This window comes from Zonotrichia leucophrys, chromosome 1 (genome assembly GCF_028769735.1).
Source record: "Zonotrichia leucophrys gambelii isolate GWCS_2022_RI chromosome 1, RI_Zleu_2.0, whole genome shotgun sequence".
NCBI classification, from domain to species: Eukaryota; Metazoa; Chordata; class Aves; order Passeriformes; family Passerellidae; genus Zonotrichia; species Zonotrichia leucophrys.
The window spans coordinates 96363135-96387874 of NC_088169.1; the positions used below are offsets into that span (position 1 = coordinate 96363135).

Below are 24740 nucleotides of genomic sequence, written 5' to 3' on the forward strand. Positions count from 1 at the left end.
CACTCCTCTTTCTGGTCCCCATTGGCTGTGGTCATGTCACCCCATCCCAGCTCCTCTCTTCTCCCCTAACCCTGTTGGTTTATTTGTGTTCCAACCCCTCCCACTTTTCCCCAGTTACATACCTGGTCCCCTTCCCTGCTTGGGGCTGTCAGTGCCTTCTGCCTGGGTGTCTTGTGCTTCTGTGGGAGAGATCAGCACCCTCTCTCTGGCTTCTTGAGATACCCTTGAAAGGTCCAGAGACCCTTCAGTTGTGGTTGTGAGCCTTCCAGCCAGTCATACTCTCCACCTCACCTGGACCCTACCTTCCCTAGAGCCTCTGCTGTTCCTGTAATAAAGCCCAGTTGGAGTCCTCATGTCAAGAGCCCTCCTTCATTTTCTGGTCGAGTGTGCATTTATTCCATCCGGGCCTGAGTTTAAGGTGGTCTGGGGGAGCTCGTCATCTGGACCGGGAGGGGATTGCTCTTGGGAAGGTTGTCACCCCAACAGCACCTGCCTAGGGGTTCCTGCGTTGGAAGGGGAAGATTGGCTAAATCTTTTTGTCCGGACAGAGTTGATTTGAGAGCAGGGACATTGCTGACTTGGCTATATCCTGGGGGTGGTTTCGAGCTGGGCTCAGAGCTGTGTCCTTGTTTTGTGAGTCGACAACACCATGGTGTGGTTATTTTGATGAGCATTGACAGTGCCCAGGAAAAAGACAAGTGCTTTTCTAGCCCAGCCCTGTTTGTGTGGGAGCAGGGTGGGAGCAAGAGCTCCACTGGGGATCCTGGCTCTTGGGCACTGACAGAATGTGATACTGCATATAGCAGAGAAGGAAGAGGAATAATTTCATTGTTGGATGTAGTTTATAAGCTTCAAAATAAAAGGCAATTGCAGCATGGACTCTTCATTTTAGAATGTTTTCTGGGCCATCAGCTGCTCAGCATGGAACTTGCACCCACTGAACCGCATTCAACTCCCTGGAGATATGCACTTTCCATCAAGATCTATGTACCATCTTGCACTCTAACTCCTGAAGATCCCAAACCGCTTCAAAATGTCCAGCAGCTGCTCTCAAAGAAAAAGTCCTACAACAAAAAGGCAGTGTTGGCCATAACAGTCCCTCGGCAGTCTGTAAACTAAACGAAACCAAATTATTCAACAAAAACCCAAAGCTGTAACTTTGAAAAAATCTTTTATTGAAAAGTAGTGAAACACTGGAAAAAGTGTAAGTTAACTGCTTGTCAGTGTGCCTAAAACGCATAAAGTGAATTCCTGCTATACAGCAGCTCCAACATATTAACAACATGATTTGCAAGTCTGCCTTCTCAGACCTCCAAACAAGGTGGCTGCACATACAAGAAGGCTCTTCTGATGAGTTACAGCAGCCTCTCATAGAACAGAAGATAGGCTTGGGAGCTCAGCACTTTGGACACAGAGACAGGTTGTACGTGGGTATCGCTGATGTGGAACCACTGACCCTTGACTGGCTCAGTTTCTGAAGCTGTGAAAGGAAAAATGTAGGAGTAAAAGTTACTACCAAGAATTGAAGCAATCAGTTCTATTACTGTTCTTTAGTAAGAATCATAGAGTATAATCATAGAATCATTGAGGTGGAAAAGACCTCCAAGACGGAATCCAACCTGTGACTGATCATTGCCTTGTTAACCGGACCAGAGCACTGAGTGCTACATCTGGTTGTCCGCTGAACACCTCCAGGGATGGGGATGTCGCCACATCCTTGGGCAGCCCCTTCCAATGCTTAACCACTATTTTGTCCTCTTTTCTTCCTAATGTCCAACCTCAAGGCCATTTCCTCACATCCTGTCACTGGTTGCCTGGGACCAGAGCTGGACGTCCACCTTGCTACACCCTCCTTTCAGGCAGTTCTGGAGTGTGATAAGATCCCCCCTGAGCCCCCTTTTCTCCAGGCTGAGCCCTCCCAGTTCCCTCAGCCACTCATTATATCATTTCACTAGCTTCATTGCCTTTCTGACAGAACTTAAGAGCCATGGCAGGAGGCTGGAACTACATGATCTTTAAGACCCCTTCCAACCCAAACCATTTTGTGATTCTGTAAGAAATAATTTGTAAAATATTTCTAATTATTTACCTTGAGATTGTCCTCTAAGAACAAGATCAGAGAGGTGGCTATTCATAGCTCTCATTTTAACATAGGCAGTGTAGTGCCCAGACCTCATTGTTCCGCTGTGTTCGACAACTCCATAGAGAGAGTACAAGACCTTTGTATTCCCTTCAGCCACATTCTAGAAAACCACAAGTTTAGCTATGTCAGCCAAGTGCTGGGTTTTGAAGAATGCAAACTCTTTGATTTTTTTGCTGACGAAATGGAAACTGATCATTAGAGATTCATGCAAGCACTACAGTTATGAGCAGTGAAGTACAAATTATCACACAAAGTAACAGGCTTGACAAGCATTGTACAAAGATTTTGCTATGCAGCTTTGTTGTGAAAGCACATTAGAACATGGGAAAGGAGAATCTGATTGTTTTCCCACTTACTTTACATTTAGCTGTACAGAAAGGAGCCAAGTCTATCACTTCTGGGAACTTGATATGCCTGTTAACCTTCTGCAGATTAAATCCAGCCTTAAACAACCAAAGTAGAGGGAAAACCCCATCATGTTAAAATGGAGCATACTAAAACCACACTTAGTTACTAAATGTTTCAGGTTAAAGTTTCAACAATACAAAATAGTTTTACATTACACAAAACTGAGAAAAAGCAGGTTTTTTTCCTCTGATGTCCAGTATTCCAGCATTATTTCCTTGGCCCCACATGCTGCACTGGAACACAAGTTAAGATGGCTCTTCAGCTCACTCATACATTAACGTAATAGTAGCAGAAGTGGAAAAAGAATCAGCTCTAATGCACGTCAGTAACTATGAGGACAACTCTGGCTTCTCAGATACTGTCACATGCCTGAGGATCTGATCTTAGAACACCCGAACTGACGCAAACTGCTCCCACCTTAATCAAACAATCGTCCAGTATCAAACTGGAAAAACAAAAGGAGATGATGATAAATGTTATTTTCTTCATAGTACAGTCTCTTGGATCAGGCTACACATTTCCATTTTCTATATGAAATTGGTTTTCATCTAATTAAAGATGTCTCCCTTATTTTTCAAGTATATTAACCAAAAACACCAAACAGGTTTAAATTTAGAGGTACTGTCTCCCTTTCCTTTCCTCCTTCTCTCTTGAAAAGCTAAAGCCCTGAGTCAAAAATTTTTCTACAACTTGGGAATAAACAGGTAAGTGTCTTCAGTGTCTGTAAATAAAAATTAAGTTACTTTTCTTTCCTTTCATCCTTCCTTCTGCTCCACAAGGCTCAGAATCCTCTCTTTTCCACTTCTGCTAACTTGTTACTTATTTATTACTAGTAAGGGATCCTATTTACCTATACCTACTGAAAAATATGAGCCCATGAGCAGCTGTAATTGTAGGAAACCATTAATGCTAGGATTCTGGTTAATACAGTAAGCAGTAAGAATAATGAGGGAATATGTTGTGAATACATTTACAAAACAGTATTTTCCAGTTAATTAAGGGAATATTCTTTCAGGGAAACACATGTTAGTGCCTCAACGACCACAAAACACAATGCCGCATACGAATGCCTTCCAAACTTTGGGAAAAAACCCAAACTAGTTTTATAGAAAATAAAAGTAATGTTAGCATATTTTCAAGTTAAGCTAATACTACACACATATGTACATGTATATAGCTATATACATGTATCAGCCTGCTACTTACCTGCTGAAACCTCTTTAAGTGAAGGGTTAAAATTGGAGGAGCTAAAGAGATGAGCATCTGTTTTTTGGCATTAGTATAAACACACTTCTTTTCACCTGCAGAAAAGAAAAATCACCAAAGATTAAAACAAGTGATTTATATCAAAACAAAGGTCACAGCAGGAATTTATTTTTACTATTTAAAGTGTTACAATGTCATCTATTGCAAGACCTGAGAACCTGAGCATTCTCCTTTAATACAATGAATGAAAGTAGACAAAGTTACACAAGGGATAATCCCCCCACTCTTTACCCACTCAAGAAGCAGACAGGGATATGTTTAAAGTTTTCTTTTAAAAAGTCTGTCATACTTATGTTGTTCTTTGGTCCACAATGCCTTTGTGTACACACATCACACAGTAGTTTATTGGTCTCGGTAAGTGCTTCATTACGGGTAAACTGATACAAACAATGATGGACTGAATCTTCCTCAGGGTTTAGCTCTTCCCTGTTTGCCAGAGTACAAAATGCCATTTCGGGGTCATCTGTAGATACTTCGCACGTCTTGTTAGGAACAGGCTGAAGGCCATCTAAGGTATTTGTGTCACTGGCACTCAAGTGGAGTTTTAAAAAGTCCATAGTAAGCTCTTCCTCATCTTCATTGTCATCATCCTCCTCTTCCAAAGACAGGTTGTCAAGGCCATTGACAAACTTCACAGGAGAATCTAAGCCTTCCATAGAGAGATCCACGAGTGACTCGTTTTCTTCCCACTCTTGTTCTGGCATTCCTCCATTTTCATGCCTGCTCTGAAGTTCTCTACTATTTCCCTGTATACTCAAGTCTTTCTGAGTTAAGCAGTAATCTCTGCAATCATGTGATGATTCCTCTCCTTGCTTCTTATCAAGAGTTTTGGAGCTCATTTCAGTATCTGATTCTTGGTTGTACTTGACATCTGTCTCTGGCTGTTCAGTTGTGCAGAGATATGTCAAGTGAAGCACCTTTCCTTGAAGTTTTTCCTGCCGGCGTTGGCTCTGCTTATTTGAATACATAATAAACAAGAGTACAAAAAACAAAGTAAGTATAATTTATATTTAGCATTTCTTACCACTTCTTTGTAATCTTTGTTGCATGTCATAGATGCGCACACAAGGCAGGAGGGGGAAGAATAATCTATGATTTAATGATCAGAGGTAATCAGTTCAAATACAGAATTTATCCTCACTCAGACATAGTTCCTACTGCTCCCTGTTATATAGTATCATCAAAAGACAGCTAATGATGCCCTTGCTATCTTCCTGATCTTTCTTGTGTCTGTATTCTAAAGTTTTGTGAAGATTCTTGCAATCAATGACTGAAAAACAGTATGATACAAATTAAGGCTTCTTCAGACACGCAACAAATTCTACTGGATATTATTATATTATTCCTACCCAGCAACACTTAACAGAGCATCTTAACACCAAAGACATGGGTATAATTGGTCTTTTCAGTTATGTATTTTGAAAAGAGAGATGTTCTACGATATCTCTTCCTTCATGTAAACTAAGGAAACAAAAAAGAATTTCTTGAACAGAAACAGCAAGCACAAAGTGAAATACCTATCCAAACCAACCTTGGCTTTTTTTTTGGCCTGTTTCTTCATTTTTTTCTGAAGGTGCTTACTTGTACCATGGGGCTCATATTTCTGCTTAAGGTAATGGTCACTGATTTTATCCTCTTCATCTTCAGATTCCTTTTCTTTGTTTTTTTTAACGTTGTCTCTCTTTGTAATTTTTCCTTTCTACAAAACCCAAAAAGCCACAGAAGAACCACAGAAACAGAGATGTTGTCTGAGTTTTCAACTTAAGGTAATATTTAATCATGTAACATATAACTAACTCACACCCTGATGTTAATGGAAAGAGTGTCTCACTTCAGAGAGTCCATGTGAAACAAAATGAAACAGTATGAAAAGTAAGGCTATTGAGGGCCAAAATCTAAATCTGTAAAGGGGCAACATCACCTTTGCCTCTAACAGTTCTCATTAAATACATAGAAGAGTAATGTTTTACACAAGCAGAGACATTTTCTGTTGAACTGTCTGCCACAGAATTTGTTTCTGCTAAAAGGAAACTTGTTTGATGCCAAAGTCATGACCCCTTTGGCTCTGGGGTTTCCATTTCAATGTTTATGAGTAAAAAGTGCTACACAAAAAAATCTGAATTATTACACATAGAGATTATCAATACAAAACATAAAGCAAATCAAGTACTTTGAGTGTCTGAAGATTAATCCAATAAGTATTCACATACTATCCTATCAACATTTCTTATCTTTATTCCATAATCTGAATATTAGGAGAGATGTTCTTGGACTTGGTGCAGGAAAATGGATGAAAAATGTGATAACAAACCCCCAAAGAACTCAAACAATCTGTGTGATTTTGCTGAGACAATTCATAAGCCACAACTTACAGGAATGACTCTCATTAAAAATCTTATTCTCTATCTTTCTGTGCAATTTTGACTTGCAAAAGAGACTTCTAGAAAGAAGCTTAAATTCTTTTCCTAATGACTGTGTAATAAGTGTTTCCCTATGAATAAAAAAAAAAAAAAAGCTGAAAAGTACCTATGACTGTTTCTTACCTGAACATCTAGTACAGGAAGTGACAAATCAAGGAAAGACTCATGGACCAAGGACACCTTTAAATGAATAATCAAGAGTCCAATTTAATTTTGTTTGGAAACAGCTGGCTTGCTGTCAATAGGTGTATTTGCACGTGTGCAATCAAGGCCCGCTTGTGCACTCAACTGTAAAACATGGCTCATTTACCTCCCCAAATAGCTTCCAATGACCAAAAATCCAGCAGTCACATTACCACAGAAATGAGCAGGAAATACTTTTATGAATTTCGGTTATCTAGTGAGATTGCACCTTAGGTCCTAAGAGACTCATAGCTGTAATCCATCATGATATTCAACTAGTCCATTTGCTAATACACTCAATTACTTCATTCTCAGGATATATTATCCCGATAGCATCTTCTTGACTGTCCTCCTGGCACTCCCACTACCATTTTTCATTGTGGTAAAGGGGAAAATGTAATCCCCTGAATGAAAAAGGAAAGTGCCCCATAACAATAAATTTGCTTTATGATCTGTACCACTGGAAAGTGTTCACTGGGAATCTAGGAGAGAATTCTGGCAATTAAGCTTGCTGTTTCGGGCCTCTTTTTCTGGAAGGCTTTTGAAAGGTACTGCAAAATTAACTTTAAAACAGAGTGGAAGAAAGATTCCAGTGAAATCATCCTTCTTTTTTGAAAAGCATGCAGCTAGTCAAGTCTTATTTCTACAGACAGTCACTTTGGGGTTATCCGGCAGATTACAGGACACGACATTCTAGGTTATTCAGAGCAGGCAGTTTACTCACAGTTCTGCATTCCTCACACATAATTGTGCTGGTTAATTCTCCACCGAAGATTCGATCTACAAAACTTTGTATTCCCTTTTTCTTTTCATATTCTGAGAATTCAAAAAGTATACAGTAAAGTTAAAAATATTACACACAATATACTGGCAACCAATCTCATTACAACATACCTAATAAAAGGGAGACTATAAAATGCAAGATGTACGACGGAACATGTTGGCCTGCTCTGGTTTCCTCAGGATAGCAAATACAGCAAGATTCTTAAATTAAGAATCTTTTGTGGATCAAAAGAATGGGGATGAAAATACATTCCCAGAACACAGCTTGGTTAAACCACACCTCTACCACTTTCTCTGCTCAAATGCATTTCCCTATTTTCTCAGAAGTACTGCATTTCAGTAAGAATTCCTGTTTTCTCTGAAGACTGAAACAACTATCTGAACTTAAAAAATGAGCACCAACTTTTGTCAGACAAACAAAACCATTTTCCTCAAGTTCTAATTTCAGAGTAACACAGTCTGAATTTAAATTGTCAGATCATCTCCCAGGTCATGTTGAAAAGTTAAAAAATTCTTCTGTTCACTGTTTGGAATTTTTCTATACTACTGTTAGGTAACAATGGACTATTAGCAGCTACATAAATTATATTCACATAGTAGTACTTTAATTTTTTATGTCTGAATTATTAATCATTGCCCAAACATATTTTAATGTATGATGTCAACAGGATAAGAGAGAGTTGATTCTGTAAAGAAGGAAATGCCAACAAAGTTCAGCAAGACATTTAAATATAGACTAAAATTATTGAGCCTTTTATTCTAGATACATGCATACTCAAGAGGTCATAAAGCTGTACACATAAACATGTATCTTTTAGTTGATACTATTAATGTTACTTTATATACTTCAACAAAGGAGATTTTACAATTTAGTGATGCTGTGATAATTTACCTTTAATCTTCTTTTTAAGTTCTTCTTCATTTTGTTTGCTAGAGTCACTCAGTGCCTTTAGAATTCCAATGCTTATTTGCTGAAATTTTCAAAACAAATATACTCTGTAAAATTTCCTAAAATAATTCAGTTAGCTACTTCATTTTATGTGTTTCAGATGGAGAAAAAAGTATAATCTTCATCAACTAAGAGAATCAATACAAACAACACCAATACCTGTAGAACCACACAATAGTTCCTGTGGATATCAAAAAAAAAAGAAAAAGAAATCAACGGAGAAGCTGCAAATTAAAACTGACGTAAAACCCAGGAATTTCTGCAAGTGTGTTTCAGAAATTAAAATATAAGGATATTCTTTAGGGTGCCTACACATACTCCAAACCCACTTTTTCTGTGGGTTCTCATTGTTAATATGGTTCAAGCGAGCGCTATGGACAGCACAAACACACTTCAGAAGCTGACATATCTCAGGAAGTATGTTCTTTCTCCCTTCAGCAGAATAAAGAGTCTGAGTCCAGAGTACGAAGAGAAAGGTACGCACAACTATGACTTTAGCACTCACCTGGATTTCTTCTGCTCTCATTCCATCAAGTAAGTAACGAAGCAGTTCATGACTGTCTTGCTGCTGATAACCTTTGAATCGTATTGCTCTGTTAAATGAAATTTTAAAGTATAACTGAACTCAGAGATAAAGCAAAAATTATTCACAGCAAACATACGTGGAGAAAATCTCCAGAATGTAAGTATATAAAAGCAACAAGTGTCTACATACAGTATTTTCTAAAAATACGATGCCAGCTACACAGTATGTCACTGAGTAGCTTTCATTTTATGGCTATTCATTTTTATTTTGCTCTTTCAAAAATTAAGATTTCTTTCAATAATTAAAAATTATTCTATAAATTCTGTATGCTGTGTTCTGAGCTAGAGATAAAAAAAAAAGGAGGAAAAACTGACAGTCTTAAACAACAAATTTTTTCATACCCACTATGATGTGCAATTGTACAGATACTTACTTTTTACAAACCTGAGCAAAAAGTTCCTTAGGAGTCACTACCCCTTTTTTTGTCTCTTGCATTTCTGTCACAAACTGATGCATGGCTAGTGTTAAAGGACCTGGCTGATCTAGTTTTATTAGCTGAGGTTCCTGTTTGAAAGAAAAGCAACAGAGCTGTTTTGCCTTAATTCAGTGGCAGATTGTTTTGAATTAAGTTTTTCCTTTTCAGTTCATTAAAAATGTTATTGTCAAATAGAATACCCAAAATTGCAAAATGGTAATCAGTTAACCTGACAAAAACGATGTGTGTTTTATCATGAAACGATATCACAACTCATTTATTTATTACTTAGTTCAAAGTCTGGATTTCTTACCTTTACTAGGAAAAAACCCAATTTCTTAAAAAAGGTTGTGCATTTTCTGTCATCCAAATCTCTAACTATAATGACAGGTGTGCTATTTAAGTTAGTGCTACAGACATCCTCTAATTTCCTATTCTGCATTTAGAGAAGTGGCACTATAGCAAGAGTTACACATTTTCATCCTTTAAATAACATCATAATAATACCAGCACTCCTACGACAGAGTATTGAATCACTGCTCTTACACTCAGAACAAAATACCTCCACTGACTTCAGAAGCAGTTTTATAGAAAGCAGTGGTGAAGCTCCTGATGATTTTACACCCTAATCTTGTTAGTATTTAGCTGGACCATGTAGGAGAAGGGACTGTAAACAACCCTGCCCCTGATGAATCACGGCTTGTGCTAATTATCAAAGAGTGGAAACAGCCTTGCCCATCCAATGAGGATGGGTGTTATAAAAGAGTGGGCTAGCTAGCCAAGGGCAGTCTGCTGGGGATGGAGTTGGAGTTTACTGGCTGTGAGTAGGAAGCTGGCAATAGGAACAGCTTTAAAATTGACAGATCAGTATTGCTGGTTTCCTTAACATACTGGAAGGTGAGGACAAACACTACGGAGGTCAAAGCATATTACCATGCATAGCTCAGGTGACTCAATTTTAATCGTTGTGCCAGGTATTTTAGCTTCTTTAAGCAGCTCCCTCAGGACTGGAGTTTGTGATAAATTCTGTAGAACACAGAAGACAGAAAGAAATTGGAAAATAGGGACAATGGGAAGGGCAGTTGAACTTCGTTAGTCATGGAATTTGTAGCAACCAGTTTAGCAGCATTTTCCCAAACAGGGAACGAAAGTGGTTAATTACCGCTCTAGAATCTCCATCTGTGTTTAAGATTTAAAGGTACATTCTGTATAGCTAATAGAACCTCCAGTGCCCTCTATAAGCATTAGTTCATATTGCAGAAACCCTAAATGTATTTTCCTTATAGAGACTGATGTTTTGACAAGTGTACTTACTAGTGTCTATTTCTAAAAATTCAAAGGATAAAATGCAATGTTATGTATTTGCTTGGTTTAAAGTGTTTAAAAGTGAATCAAAAGCAGTTTACTAAAATCTGCAAGTACAGTGGGAATTTTGTTCGAGTAAAGCTTCAGTATCAAAAGCCAGAGGACAAGATAATGTCAGTTTCAATACACATGAAAGAACAAGTTTATTTTACATTTCTGAGCTGAACAAGTCACTCAAGATGGTAATGCCTGCAACTTGCTCATCCTGTTTTTTTAATCCAATATTACTTTTGATTTCCTTTTGCTGAGAGAGACAGTTTTATTACAATAAACACCCATGGTTTTTTGAGTACTAATCTCTTATAGTCTAAGAGGTCACAAGGGTGAAATATTTCATATTTTTAAAAAAATAACTAGAAGTTGGCAAGCTTATTTTATTTCAGTGAAAAATGCTGTCCCTCAAGGACAAGACAGTTTATTGTGTTTACCCTTAGAGCAAGTCTGAACCTGTGGCTCCATTTCTTTGTATTTCTCTGGGCCAACACACTATTTTTAGAAAGAAGCCATCATTCCTGGCAGATAAAAAATCCCATTCTAATTGTGTCACTGTAAAATGCTGGAGGCAGGGTTGTTGGTTTTTGTTTTGTTTGTGGCTTTTTTTCCATTTAAAGTTTATCTAAAAACAACAGCAAGTCCTATACCTGCATCACTGCATTAAAGAAACATGTATTCCCCAAGTTACTAAGTCCTTTCACAGTGACTTCTCCATTAGCAGTTGAAGGAGAATTTTCTTCTTTAAGTGAAACTTCTTTTCCTTGTTTATTTTTGCTGTCTTTTTCTACTTTTTTATTTTCAACTTCTTTGTTCTCTTGTTTTTGGACTGAAATAATAAAAACATATCACATGTTAACACAGTTATAGGGTATAGGCTAGGAAAGATTATTACAGCAGGCAGCAATCTATGATGTTTAGAGCTCATACACATGATATTTAATTCTTTCATTTTTAAATACAAAACTGGTTTTGGTTCTTAAATTATCTAGGTAATAGAAGTTAAAAAACAAAAAAAACAACAAATTGTGAACCCCCTGAAATGTCATTTCAAATCAGCAAGCAAATTAAACATCTCTTGGCATATAAGCAATTTATGCCAACATACTCTGAAATTCCTCAGAATGTTCCTGTCAAAATCACCTATGTGAGGGCTTTCTCCCACAACATCCAAATGGTTCCCACTGTTGAGGCATTCTCATATTCATTTCATGTACCTAATCAGACGATACTGAAAGGTTTATAGTCTTCAAGACAAGTTAAAAATATTTTCCCCCACATTATTTTGGTGTATTGCTGAAAATTTCAACAGCCTGTTTAATAAAGCTGTAAGGGAGTTCCAGGCTGTTTTCAAAATAACATCCACACTGGTTCTACCTGTTTGGCCATCAGCTGTTATTAGGTTTCTGATAAATAGGGCTGAGAGCTAATACTATCTGTAAAATCAAGTAAAACAAGTTCAGAAAAAACAAGAAAAACAGACAATACAATCTTAGAACAAGAAATAGATAGATGAACAACAACACAGAATACATGAAGCAGGCAACAACTGGACGCCAGTATTCATTGGTTTTCCAGTTCAAACCCAAGAAGAAGATTTTGTCAACTCATGTGAAGTTCAACTGTGTCTCTGGGAAAGACTGACCACTCAAAAAACTCTGCTCCCTATGGGAAAACCTCAGCTGCTTTCTGAAAAAATTGAATTCAGAGAGAGCCATGTTGCTGGATGTTTGTATTTCATTTCCCACAAGGCCTGTGATTTCACCCAAGTGTTGGAATTTCTTACAGTCATTTGTTATAGCACTTATTTTCATATGCAAATTAATCCAATTTTTCTAGTGGGAATGCCTTGTACAAAACTAGTTTTGCCACTATGGAAACTAGGGGGTTTTTGCTGGGTTTGCTTTCCTTTAAACAATCATATTTTACAGATAGACTGCAGGCTGAACACAATACTTTAGAGTTCTAAAAGCACTGCAGCTGCCTAAACTAAACATATAGATCCAGTGATAAAACCTCTGTATACTACTGCTTCCATTAGGATATGTGCTGCAACAGCTGGAGACTTAGTCATTCCTAATACATTCAAAAATACCCACAAAAAGACTTTAGAAAAATCAAATCAAATTATGCTTAAACAAGGACAATTTTTCTTTAGACCTCAAGACAAACTGAGCAACATGATGAATAAACACAGCACCCTAAGTACTGAAAGTCAAATGCCTATTTGCAGAAAAACTGAACATTGCATTTTAGAAAAAGTCACAGTAAAACTGTCCTTTTATCTGCCTGTTCTTGTATGTTTTGTCTGTAAATGTTTAGGGGATGCTGAGCAAAATCCTGATCTAATTAGGCCTATGGGCTAGGACATTACTTATGCTATCAGAATTGTGACAAAGAATATTAAAAAAGGGGAGAAATTAAGTTTTTCCCTTTACCATAAAAAATGTAAATTCTGGATTTATAACACTGTCTCCAAAACTTAGGAGACCTGATTTACTGTACCTATACTATAATTACTTACCTGCATGTGATGAGTCAATACCAACTTGTTTTCTAACAAAATCCACAGTCTGGCCCAAAAGGGTTGAAGTTTTATATGGAACTTCATTATCACATGGGTAGCACCTGTCTCCGCCACCGCCAAAAGAAGACAATTAATCCTATTTTTTTTCTATTATTTAAAAATCCCAAGCTATTTACTTTTTTGATGCAATTCATTACACAAAGTTATAAAACTACAATGTTTAGTGTAAGAGTTATAAGTCTTAGAGAAGAATTCAATCTACTTGTCACAAAAATAAAACACTTAAAATTATCTTTAGTAAATTATTTTGGTGACCGGCAGTTGCAATTTACAAGTATAAATTAGACTTTTAAAAGATGTACTTAGAAACCCTGCAGCAAGAAAAAGGAAAGCTTGGATAACTTTGCCAAAATCAAGAATCTAAGATATCAAGCCTTAAAGGAAATGACTTATGAATATTATGGTATGGAAAAATATTTTGAATATTCTAGCCAAGCAAATATTTAATTGTATTTAAGTCAGATAAGAAGTAACTCAAGTGTCCACCCTTAAAACTGCAGACTTGTATTGGCTCTTCTACTGCTGATACAAACCCCATTTGTCTCTTTATAAGCAAAGAGGCTCAGGTTATGCCAGTAATGTGCTTTAGAAAAAATTGTAGGAGAAGTTGCAGTCATAAAGGCTCAAGAAGGCTAAAACCATGACAGGACACAAATATCTGAAGGAGTTTTACACATACCAATTTTGTAGTTCCACCCAATCAACTCTTTAAAGAAGTACTGATACTTCTGCATTTTGGAAAACATCAATTACAGTTCTTAGGCAAATTTCAGATTACCATAAGTCAGACTTAATTTTCTGATATTAAAAACAGAAGTCTGCAGCAAAGTGTTTCCCCAAATCTCCAGCCTCCCTGGCATTAGCTTTAGTCATCACATTTTCTCATATTTAATTTAAAAAATTGACTCAGCTTTTGTATCCCTGATTGCTTGTCTATTGTCTATCTGATTAATAACAAAAATAGACATTCTCACTCCTGGAATGACAAAGGACAATTACTTCCATGGTGTGTTTTAACACCATAACCTTCTACCTGTCAAAAAAAGTTGTAGACAATCTTGAAAGAATCAAGGTAGTGGAAAAGGTTTTGTTAGTGATGGCTGTTTGACCAGCACTGAAAATAAGTACAACAGCAGTTGTAAACCCAAAAGCACAGAACTTAGTGAATACTTAGAACTCCCTTTTTTCTCCACATGTCTTTAAACTCTTTACAGTTTTTACTTATATCCAATTTGAACCACATGTGTATGCACACCACAGAGAGGTTTGGTCACACATTCATATAATTAATAAAATAATTTTTATTAGAATTAGAATTTGGTTAAAATTTTGGTCAGAATTTCTGTACTAGGCCCACTCTGAAATACAGCTCTTGACAGTGGGTTTGATCTACAACTAATTTATAGCCAATATATCAATCTTTGAATAATTTCTTGGGCAAGTTTGTACAACCAAGGAATTCTAGAAGGAAGCCAAAACATCTTACTTCCACAACTTCCTCTTACTTGCAAGTATTTTGATTAAAAAAACAGGGAAAATAGGGCAATTTTAACACTAATTTAAATTCACAAAGACAAGCTCACTAGCTCATTAGTTATAATGTTACTGACAATGTCCATTTCCATTCTAGAATTCATTAAAAGTAGTGTCATTACATGTAAGTACTAAGTATGATCAAGTAAATAGATAATGTTATATAAAATGAACAAAATGACAGATACTAAGTTGCAAAACCACATTACTAAGCAAAACAAAAACTCTTTATGTCAAGTACAGTATTTCTATATAGCACAGTTTAGAACACTGGGGTTCCCCTCATATATGCAAGTGTATAATTACTTTTGAGAGAAGCAAAAACTACCAGGGACATGGATTTTGTATTGCTTGATCCAGCAGCATCTCGTAATTCTAGCTATGCTTCCTGTCTATATGTAGTATTAAAAAATCGTATTTTCAGAGGAGATAAAAGTAATGTTGTCACTAAGTGCACATCAGAAAGAACTTTCTTCCCAAGGTCAAAACTTAAGATTTAGATCTACTGATCAACACTTGTGTCCATGTGTCAGTATTCTGACCAAGTAAAAACAGTGAAATATTAAGTCAAAGACATTTACTAGTTGGTCAAGTTCAACCTTAATTATGAAGATTTCCAAATCGTAAATTTTACATTAAAATAACATTTATTCTGCAAATCTCAGCAAAGACTGCTAGAAATTACATGTTTGGAAACACTTTAATATATGCCTAGAGAGAAATCTCAGAATTCACAAAGAAAGGACAAATTATATTCCAGCCTCTGTTGCCCTCCAGCTCTGTCTTGTGCTGCCTGACAAACTCACCACACACTCCAGTTGTCCAAATTGAGAACCAAACAGTGGGGATCTGATCTTGGTGTTTCATAATGCTTTAAAGCATGCTGGTCAGGAGAATTTCTGTCACAGCCCTACAATATTGATAACCACAAGTGTCACAAAATCCATTTGACTGCCAATGAAACATACATAAATTCAGAGTAAAAACAAAGTATTACAATCAAAACTCTTCAATTATGTTCAACTAATTTGGATCAACAGAGGGATATCTATTTCAAAATATTTATTTTTGCAGATGGATAAATTACTGGGTGCAGAATAAATCTGCTATGAGACTGAACATTTAATGAATAAATTCCAGTCTAAACACCTGAAAGAACGAAACAGAACCAAAACCTCTTCAGCATGCAGAGTTCTAAGTTTCATGAACTAACATAAGCATTAAGATCTTGCAAAAAAACCCCACAGATTAGGGGTATTTTTATTTTCTCTGAAAAATAATTCAAACTTTCCACTGCATTATGAGACACTGAAAGGTATTAAGACAAATTAACAACAAAAGAGATACCCTATGGCCACATTTTAGGCATAACCATATCGAAGTGCCTTCATCAGTCTCCTCCTCCTCAGCCTTCTCTTGTGTCTTACTGTCTGCCTTGCAGTCCTGACAAACATGCCATTCCACATTCTGCAGTGCCTTTCTCACAAGGCCTTGGTCCAGTCCTTTACGAATATGCTTGCACACAGGTTCTACAAATTAAAAAGCACAAGAAGGATGTAGGTAGCATAAAAAATGCAAACTTTGAATACACTGGCAGTAATACAGAAGCTAGGATAGTCTTTCTAGAGCCAATGAAACAGGAACAATTTATCAGAGTATCAGAAAGAAACCTTTTGTTACCACCATTGACAATATGGGTATACTGTTGCTACATCCTAAACTTTGAGCTGTTTTTATTGCTCAGTGTGATAGTTCATAAACTATCTTTGTTGAGGCAAGATTACAGCCTCAAGATGGCAAACTTCTATTGGCATAAGCTGAAATTGGTGCAAATTTTTGTACCTCCAGTTTGTTTCTGTCAAAGATTACAGGATTTTATCAAAGTGCAAATGCTAGCCAACAAGGGACAAACACAGATATTCAGCATTCTTTTAGCCTTTCTGAAAAACATAAGCTTCATCTACAAAACTGTCATTTAAAAAAGAAACAAAAAAATTTTTGTATATCGGCAACTACTGTTACAGCGGAATTATTCACCATGATTAGTCTTAGTTTCATTTGTAGCTTTACAGGTCTTTGTCATCATAAGGTAACCTATTCATAGGCAAAAAATTGAGATGCCAGCAGCAGCTAGAACATAACTGGTCTCTTTTGCAGGAGAAAAAGGGGAACAGTTACAGTAGACACTAACCCTGACTCCAGGAAACAAGCCCCCAACAACCAAACCAGACAAAAGTAGATAAAAAAAGGCATCCATTAGAGACAGAAGCTAACCAGACAAAAGTAGATAAAAAAGGCATCCATTAGAGGCAGAAGCTAACACAAGAAGACCAGGACAATCAGGAAACCAAAGCACAGTGGACTTAAACAGGCCATCCCACCAAGTCTCCTCAAACACTTAAGGGCTCTCTCCCCCAACTAAATTAATCTGGTTCAAATCACTTCCCCATAAAAGATGAGAAAGACACAATCTGTAACCTGGCAGATAAGGTAGTAGAAGAGAATGCTACACAACATAATTTTAAAAAAAGCTATAAAAACCAAGTCCAAAAAAAATTCACAGGTGAGATTGAATGGAGCTAGGAGAATAAAATTTAGTATCTGTGATTAGGAACTATTTGGAACAGAAGAACAGAAAGAACATGTTTTAACCAAAATACACTATAAGAGCTGAAGTGTCCAGAGTCAGTACCAAATTAGCTGCTAGAATAAAGGGAAACTGCTTCACAAAAAAGTATTTTAGTCACAGCTTTTACTGTTAAAGCAAGAATCTTCTAAAACAAACTTTTCACTAGGAAAATGCAACTTAAACTTGGCAGCTGACTCCACAAACTGTTTATATTCTGAGTAATTTTACACAATCTGTATCAGTAAAGAACTGTGTGTTTGAGTTTCCTAAAAAAAACCCCAGAAACTAATCTCACTTTCTAAGCATGCTTTTCTAAGCATGCTTAGAAAAGTCACGACAACAATATTTCTTGCTAGACTTGAGTTTCAATTAAAAATCCAGATTTTGTATATGTGACTTCAAAGCCAGTGGCTAGTGTGAAGGTCTTCTAATGTTAATCAGCTTACAAGCCTTCTCTGAGTTAAAATAAACATTACATCCACAAACTTCTCCAAGGAAACATACTCAGTATATCTGGAGACTCATCAGACTGTGCAGTTTTGACTTTGATGCGTTTCTTGCCCATATTTGTTGTCTGTAATTGTTCCTAAAAGGAAGAGTGACCTAAAAAGAAAAAACAGTAAGATTAGAAAGTAGTTTTAGTTGTCCTTGTTCATTGCTACACAAGTTACTTCTATGGCCAAGCTGTCCCTTGAGGTGAATATACTTGTTTTACTTTGACATTTTCAAAACAAAAAATATTAATTATAGTTTAATATGAAACAACTGTAGCTGTTGTATAGACAAGATCACAATGTGAATTACAAAACCCAAATGATTTAAAATGTTAAATCAAAAGCATTGCACAAAACAAGTAGACTGGAAGCTTCGTTATCAAAAATCCTATAAACCTTAAGGACTTAAAATAACACCACAGGAATTTTATGAAAAAGAATTTGTTTTCTCCGAATTCAATTTTGAAGAATTTGCAACCTTTTTATTTTGTTTACTGCAAATTTCCTGTGTCTTTGATGAAATCTGACACAAGTAAAATACTCTTGACATATTTGAAGATACACAGACCGTGAGAATTCTGATTTTTCACTTTCTTTGCAGGAGAAGATTTATCAACACCTTCCCCTCATATCAAGCAAATAATTCAGACAGGTCTGTTATCCACTATACCTGTGGACCCTTCTCGACAAGAGTGATCTACCACTTCAGCGTCCTAACCCAAGTGCTTGGCTTCAGATAGGTGGCTACTGCACATGTGAGAGACCACGTTTAGTTTCTAGTCTGTGTGGCAGCCTACATTGCTGCTAGTTAAGTCCCAGGTAAAGAGGCAAAGAGGGCCTTTGCATAATATCCACAGATATATTATTCAGCCGCCCAGTAAGATGTTCAGGTCACAGGCACACACACATGGAAGGTCCAAGCTTATCAGTCTCTGAAGGGCCTGGGGGTGAGCCTGGTCTCGGGGCAGTACAAAGATAAGGGCCAATCAGAGAATAGGGAGGGAGGGACATAGGAACATGGAGAATAGGGAGGAACAGGGGAACGAGCCAATGGAGTCTTAAAGCTTTTTGAGGTAAGTTTCTTGTGTATCCCTAAACCAGGGAATGCTCCCCAGGGTCTCCACAAGTCTGTAGCCCCTGTACCTTACCTGACAAAAGCTCATCCAAAAATCTCAGGTAAACTTAAAACTCACATTGTACATGGAAAACAAAAAAGCTAAAAGGGTTCAAAATCAAATCTCTGCAATCTTTGCAGGCTAGCTTAACCCTGCTGTCCACCCTTCACATAAACACAACCAGCACTAAATCTGTATCAGTCCACCTTTTCAAATTAATTTCTATGCTGGTACATGGCAGCACACCAGCCCCAGAGCACAACTGTGTGCTTGGAGCTTTCACAGGCAAAATGATTAAGTCAGACCAAGAGAATCAGAGAAAAATTAAACTGGGGAGAGCTTAGGCATGATACTCACAGAGGATGTTTTGTATGAAAAGCCATTTACAAACACGAGCATGTTTGCATGAGCATACTCTTAGGACAGATGACCCAATTATTGATGGCTGCTCGGCAGCCACTTGATCGAGAGCAGAACTGCCAACTTTTGCAACTTAGCATTCACCTTGTTCAGAAAAAGAAGTAACTGTTCACCCAACCACCTTCCTCTACAGCATATTTTTCTGCAAAAAGCTACAACACTTGATCTTGTATAAACAATTTTAATTAATAAAATCCTTTCCAAATTGTACTTGCTCCTGTCGGGAATGCAGGCCAGCATCAACAGGTGGGGCTGTTAATTTAACCCAAGCTGTGCCTGGGCAGACTTGTCCGACAGGCTTTGCACCACGGCAAAGCCCTCACCATGAATGCACAGCCTAAACAACTGAAGCATTTTATATATTTTTTAAATAAGATCGAACGGTCTGTAAATGACCAAACGCGCACCTGCCTTTGACTGACACCCTGGAAAAAAGCCCTGAGAGCTTTTTCGCCTGGGGAACCTTCAGGTTGCGGAGGGCAACAGGCCGGACCCTGTCGCCATCCCGCACTTCCCGCCCGGCGCGCAGCAGGTGAGTCGTAACCCCCGAGCCCGCAGCCCCCCCGACCCGGCCCAGCCCGCGGCCGGGCCGCCCCCATGACCCCGCCTTCTTCCGATTGGCTCGCGCAATGAGCGACAGCTGTTGTAGCCAATCAGAAGCACCGCGCGTTCTGGCAGAAGCGACGGCTGCAGTGTGCCGGCGGACCGAGTCCGGATTTAGGAGGAGACTGGCCGCGGCGGTAGGAGCGCGGCGGCAGCTACGGGTGATTCCCGTCCCTCACCTGCCGGTGCGGCGGGGCGAACAACTTGCTGGAGCATGACTCCACCAAACGAGGCAGACGGCAACCTCTTACCTCAATCACCAGCGCAGGGGCGTCGGTCACCGGCTGCCATGCGTGCTCCTGGCGCGCTGCATTGTGGGGCCGTGACGGGGGAAGGGGGGATGTGGGGTGGTGCGGGACGCGTACGCGCGTGCGCAGGTGCGACGCCGGCTCACTTTGTTCTCTGGGGGCCGCGCTGTGTGGCGGGGTGGTGGTGGTGTGTTCGAGGGGCAGGGGAGGCTCTCCAGCGCTCAAGATACCCGAGTAGCAGCCCTGTGTCGAAGGCGTTGGTTTGGTGAGACACCAGCGCGTCCTGTCCCACCTCAGGGCAGTGTAAACTGCGTGGGCTGTGTGTGTGTGTTACCCAGACTGCCCGGCAGACGCGAGCCGGTTAAGATGGGCTTGTTCATAACTGTTAATATGCATTAAGTCTACGGCTTCGTCGGGAGGGGAAGTGGAGAGAGAGGCACTCTCTGGCGACCAGTGACAGGACCCGAGGGCAGGACATGAAGCTGTGTCAGGGGAGGTTTAGGGTTGGATACTTAAAAAGTTTTTTCCCTCAGAGGGTGGTTGGGAACTGGAACAGTCCCCCCGGGAAAGTGGTCACTGCATCGGCCTGACCCAGCTCAAAAAGTGTTTGGACAATGCTTTTCACGCACAGGGTGTGACTTATGATTGTCCTGTGCAGGGCCAGAAGTCAGACTCGATGATCTTTGTGAGTTCCTTCTAACTCAGCGTATTCTGTGATTCTTTAACATGATTTTCATATGAGTAGTTAATGAACTTTGTCCCGTATTCAAGCTGTGTCTTTCTTTCCTTTATCTTTCTTTGCTCAGGGAACAACAAAAATGGCCAACCAAGAAGCAGCAGAGATACAAATTTCAGAGTTAGATTTACTGTCTAGCATGTTTCCTTATGAGGAAGAGTTTGCTGTCACAGACCAACTGGCTCTAGCTGAACTGAAACACTATGTTGAAAATGAGTCTGCAGAGGTGCCATCTTCAAAAGTTCAGTTTATACTGAACATAAAGACAGAGGTGCCTAATGCCTCTACGGTATTGTAAACCCTTTTAAAAATTATTGTATTACTTTGTGGGATTTTATGGCTTATGTGAAGTAAACATTTCCTCATTTGTTTTTAGGTGGAATTCTCTATATCCTGTGCTTTACCATTTAAATATCCAAGTGTTCTCCCAGAAATTACTGTGAGGTACAACTGCTAATAAAAATATTTATAAGTTAGAGTGTACTGCCCAAATATGGTTATGATCAGAGAAAGCAGTCCTTTTTTTTTGATGGTTTACTGCTGAATTAAGCCAGATTGACAACAGTGCTGAAGAAAAAACAAATATACAAGCTTAGGATTTCTCTGTTGTGGTCAGCAAATTAGTGAGGGAAAGGGAGAAAGTATGAAGGAGCCATCACCTGTATAGAAAGGTTACATGTAGATACTGTTCATAGGTCTGATGCTCAAGAAGAAAGATGTGTCTATTTTAATAAAGCTTAAGACTTACTTAATGGGTGAAAAGATAATCAAAGGTATTACTCTTCCCTTGTCATAATGCTGTTTCTTCCACCCTTCTGATTTTTTTTTTCCTGTTTAAAGAAGTATACTTGTGTATTCCAGGAAATTAGTTCAGCCACCATACTTACTTTTAAAGTACCTTTTTTTTATTTTATTTTACAGATTGGTAGTGCTGTTTGTGAATTCAATTAAATAATAATTAAGATGTTTTCATAGCTAATATGAGTTAAACATGCAAGTGCATATTATCTAGCTATGCCTGATTTTCTTGGCAACTTGAAGCAAAACTTTTCAAAAGTTATTAAGGGTCTGGAACACAAGTCCTAATCAGAAGCAGCTGAGGGAGCTGGGGTGGTTTAGGCTGGAGAAAAGGAGACTTGGGGGACCTTATCACTCTCTAGATTTACCTGAAAGGAGACTGTAGGCAGGTGGAGATTGGCCTCTTCTGGGGAACCAGTGACGGGTCAAGAGGAAATGGCCTCAAGCTGTGCCAGGGGAGGTTCAGGTTGGACATTAGGAAGAACTTCTTCATGGAAAAGTTGGTCAGTCTTTGGAAGGAGCTGCCCAGGGAGGTGCTGGTGTCACTTCCCTGGAGGTGGTCAGTACATGATTGGATGTGGCACTCAGTGCACTGGTTTGGTTAACAAGGTGATCATCAGTCAAAGTTTGGGCTTGATCTGGGATGTCTTTTCCAAACCTAAGGATTCTGTGCTTTTAAAAACATGGTAAATTGTAAACACATATATATATTTATATGCATTTATTTCTTTTTTAGGTCATCGTTATTAAGCCGCTCTCAGCAGATTCTCCTGAACTCTGATCTAAAAACATACTTGATGCAAAACTTCAGTGGCGAGCCCTGCATACTGAGTGCGAGGGAATGGGTTAAAGATCACGCAGCTGCTTACATTGACAAAGATCTTTCATCCTTCTCAATGGCAGCCTCAGATGCCACAAAGTCAGAAGTCACCACGTTCACTCGATTGTGGATCTACAGTCATCACATTTACAACAAGCAAAAAAGAAAGAATATTATTGACTGGGCCAAGGAGCTCTCTCTGTCAGGGTTTTGCATGCCAGGAAAGCCAGGTGTTGTTTGTGTAGAAGGTTTACAAAGTAGTTGTGAAGAGTTCTGGTCAAGGTTAGTTCTTCTTTATACTTAAATGCCATTAGTAGTTAGAATATTGCCTTTTGTCATGCTGTACATGTGGCCAGAAGGTGGAAATTCAACCAACTGCCAAGCTGTGAAGATCTGCAAAGTATTTGTGTTTATAATAATGTATGTACAACTCTGAATATCCGCTGTAGTGTTGGTTGCAACACTCAAAGAAACTGGTACTGCAGGATGCACATTTATTTCTGTTTTATATTCTTCTGTGTTTCACTTTGATAGAGATGGACTGCAGTACCCCAGTTGTGTTAGATTTGTGTGCTTTTATATCACTTCACATTTGTGTTTAATTTTGCTCCCATCATTTATCTTTCTGGGTGGTGCAGACTAAATAAGCATTGTAATTTGATTGTATCAGCTAAGAGTCTCTGAGAATTCTTAGCGCAGGGAAGACAGAAGTGAAATGGAAACCACATCCTCATTAATTATTTTGTGAGGGATAGCATTAAAGATTTGCAGTCCTGAGGAGATAAAAAAGCCCCAAACTTCTGCTTATGAGAGTGTTTGCATGTGAGTAGTATTTCTGTGACCAGCTCATGAACCGTTATCTCTGTCAATATATATACACAAATAGAATGTATTGACTTTTGTGATAGTAGTTATTCCATAATATTTCCCAAAGCAGTTTTTATTTTATAAGTAGATTAATATTTCCTCAATTGCTTTCAGGATAAGAAGATTAACATGGAAGAGAATCCTTATCCGGCACCGAGAAGATGTTTCTTTGGAAGGTGGAGGACATGCTGAGATCCAGAAGCAAAGAAAGTTCCCCACTTTGGAAGAAAAATGTTTTGATGCACATGGTGCCCGGGGAAATCATATGGACTTGGGGCAACTATATAATTTTTTAGAAGAAAAAGGATGCGCTGACATATTTCAAATGTACTTTGGGGTTGAAGGGCATTCAAGGGGTTGATCAGTAGAGGCCCCAGCAGCTACATTTTTAGTTTAATCCTTTTAACAGATTCCTTAGCTTTTCTGCAACAGTTGATCAGAGAGGGAATTAATAGTTCATGATTCATGTGATGGGTTCAGTTTTCAGTATAAAAAATTATCCAGCGAAGTCCTGAATAATGGAAATGACTATATGAATGCTTTGTGCACTTTCTGGTGTTAAAGAGATTTAGGGTACATACCTATTTAAAATGAAAGAAAATGTGTTTGACAACCTACTGGACAGTTACAGAATTGTAGATGGATGAATGTGGTGAATGAATATACAAATGAGAAAAGACAAAATTGCAGTGTGGGTATCTCAGGAGTGAGAACATGATGTTTACAATAATTGTTACTGTTTACATACCCTTAATGAAAACTTGTTTTCTAAACAATCTTCTACATTGCCCTGAGATCATTATTTTGTTTTAAAAAGAACAAATGGAGGGAGCAAGTTTACAGGAGTCTTACTCATGCTACCAAGATAAGCTAGGATTCCTACTCTAAGGCTTAAGAATTTTCTGTAGTAAAAGTGTGTGTGCATGGTGTCTCCACTACATCTGTTAATTTGGTTTGTGTAAAAGCAGCAGGGTACCAAGGATCAGGTTCCCTTATAGCATGCTCAAAAACTCTGAAACGATCCTCAGCCTTCTGAGTTCCCAAGTTTTCAATCCTGTAATGTGAAGTGCATTATGTATTTTTGAGTGGGATTTCAACAAAGTTGTATCAATGAATGCTAATTTTGCAGATACTGCATCTAAATCCCTGTAGAAAAAGCAGACATTGGTTTCTTTTGATTAAATATTTTTATTAAATATTGATTAAATGTTTCTGTACACATCCAGTAAAATCGCTAACAATCAGCTCTCTGGTATGGACTTGGAGCACCTCTTGTAGGGATACTTTATAGCGATGTCATTCCACAAGGGTGGGTGAAACTTTCCCAAATCCAAAGTCCTTGTAAGTGTACAAGAACGCTGCGGCTCCGTAAAGGCCCCAC

At 38.4% G+C, this 24740-nt stretch overlaps 2 protein-coding genes across 16 annotated transcripts; one reads left to right on the plus strand and one right to left on the minus strand.

Moving 5' to 3' along the window:
- Positions 1–1158: 1158 nt before the first annotated feature.
- USP16 (ubiquitin specific peptidase 16) lies at positions 1159–20248 on the minus strand. 8 transcript variants are annotated; one of them, XM_064724330.1, is made up of 18 exons: positions 20142–20247; positions 17763–17861; positions 15977–16158; positions 15436–15539; positions 13034–13137; positions 11160–11338; positions 10087–10179; positions 9112–9242; positions 8658–8745; positions 8096–8174; positions 7145–7236; positions 6361–6417; positions 5349–5516; positions 4107–4767; positions 3758–3852; positions 2500–2586; positions 2090–2243; positions 1159–1480 (listed from the first exon to the last, which is right to left on the minus strand). In XM_064724330.1, exons 2-18 carry the CDS (start codon positions 17821–17823, stop codon positions 1356–1358), a joined length of 2460 nt encoding a protein of 819 aa, XP_064580400.1. In that variant the 5' UTR covers positions 17824–17861; positions 20142–20247; the 3' UTR covers positions 1159–1355. The 8 variants fall into 8 exon arrangements, with proteins under 8 accessions (XP_064580400.1, XP_064580408.1, XP_064580418.1 ...); XM_064724338.1 differs by having other exon boundaries at positions 20070–20234; XM_064724348.1 differs by lacking the exon at positions 20142–20247 and adding an exon at positions 19695–19803.
- RWDD2B (RWD domain containing 2B) lies at positions 18806–24555 on the plus strand. 8 transcript variants are annotated; one of them, XM_064724453.1, is made up of 5 exons: positions 18806–18825; positions 20945–21163; positions 21251–21318; positions 22409–22774; positions 23474–24555. In XM_064724453.1, the coding sequence occupies exons 2-5, from the start codon at positions 20957–20959 to the stop codon at positions 23718–23720; spliced, it is 888 nt and encodes a 295-aa protein (XP_064580523.1). In that variant the 5' UTR covers positions 18806–18825; positions 20945–20956; the 3' UTR covers positions 23721–24555. The 8 variants fall into 8 exon arrangements, with proteins under 8 accessions (XP_064580523.1, XP_064580515.1, XP_064580477.1 ...); XM_064724445.1 differs by lacking the exon at positions 18806–18825 and adding an exon at positions 19663–19819; XM_064724407.1 differs by lacking the exon at positions 18806–18825 and adding an exon at positions 19907–20027.
- The last annotated feature ends 185 nt before the right edge of the window (positions 24556–24740 follow it).

What these genes read in the sequence shown, in the direction of transcription:
- RWDD2B (XM_064724407.1), top strand. Translation starts at nt 19,917, where the DNA reads ATGAGCGACAGCTGTTGTAGCCAATCAGAAGCACCGCGCGTTCTGGCA. An exon ending in AGGTGCCTAATGCCTCTACG is followed by an intron (nt 21,164 to 21,250) that starts GTATTGTAAACC and finishes ATTTGTTTTTAG; the next exon opens with GTGGAATTCTCTATATCCTG. An exon ending in CTCCCAGAAATTACTGTGAG is followed by an intron (nt 21,319 to 22,408) that starts GTACAACTGCTA and finishes TTTCTTTTTTAG; the next exon opens with GTCATCGTTATTAAGCCGCT.
- USP16 (XM_064724330.1), bottom strand. Translation starts at nt 17,823, where the DNA reads ATGGGCAAGAAACGCATCAAAGTCAAAACTGCACAGTCTGATGAGTCT. An exon ending in AGTCACCTGAGCTATGCATG is followed by an intron (nt 9,243 to 10,086) that starts GTAATATGCTTT and finishes TCTTTCAAACAG; the next exon opens with GAACCTCAGCTAATAAAACT. An exon ending in TGAGAGCAGAAGAAATCCAG is followed by an intron (nt 8,175 to 8,657) that starts GTGAGTGCTAAA and finishes TGAAAATTTCAG; the next exon opens with CAAATAAGCATTGGAATTCT.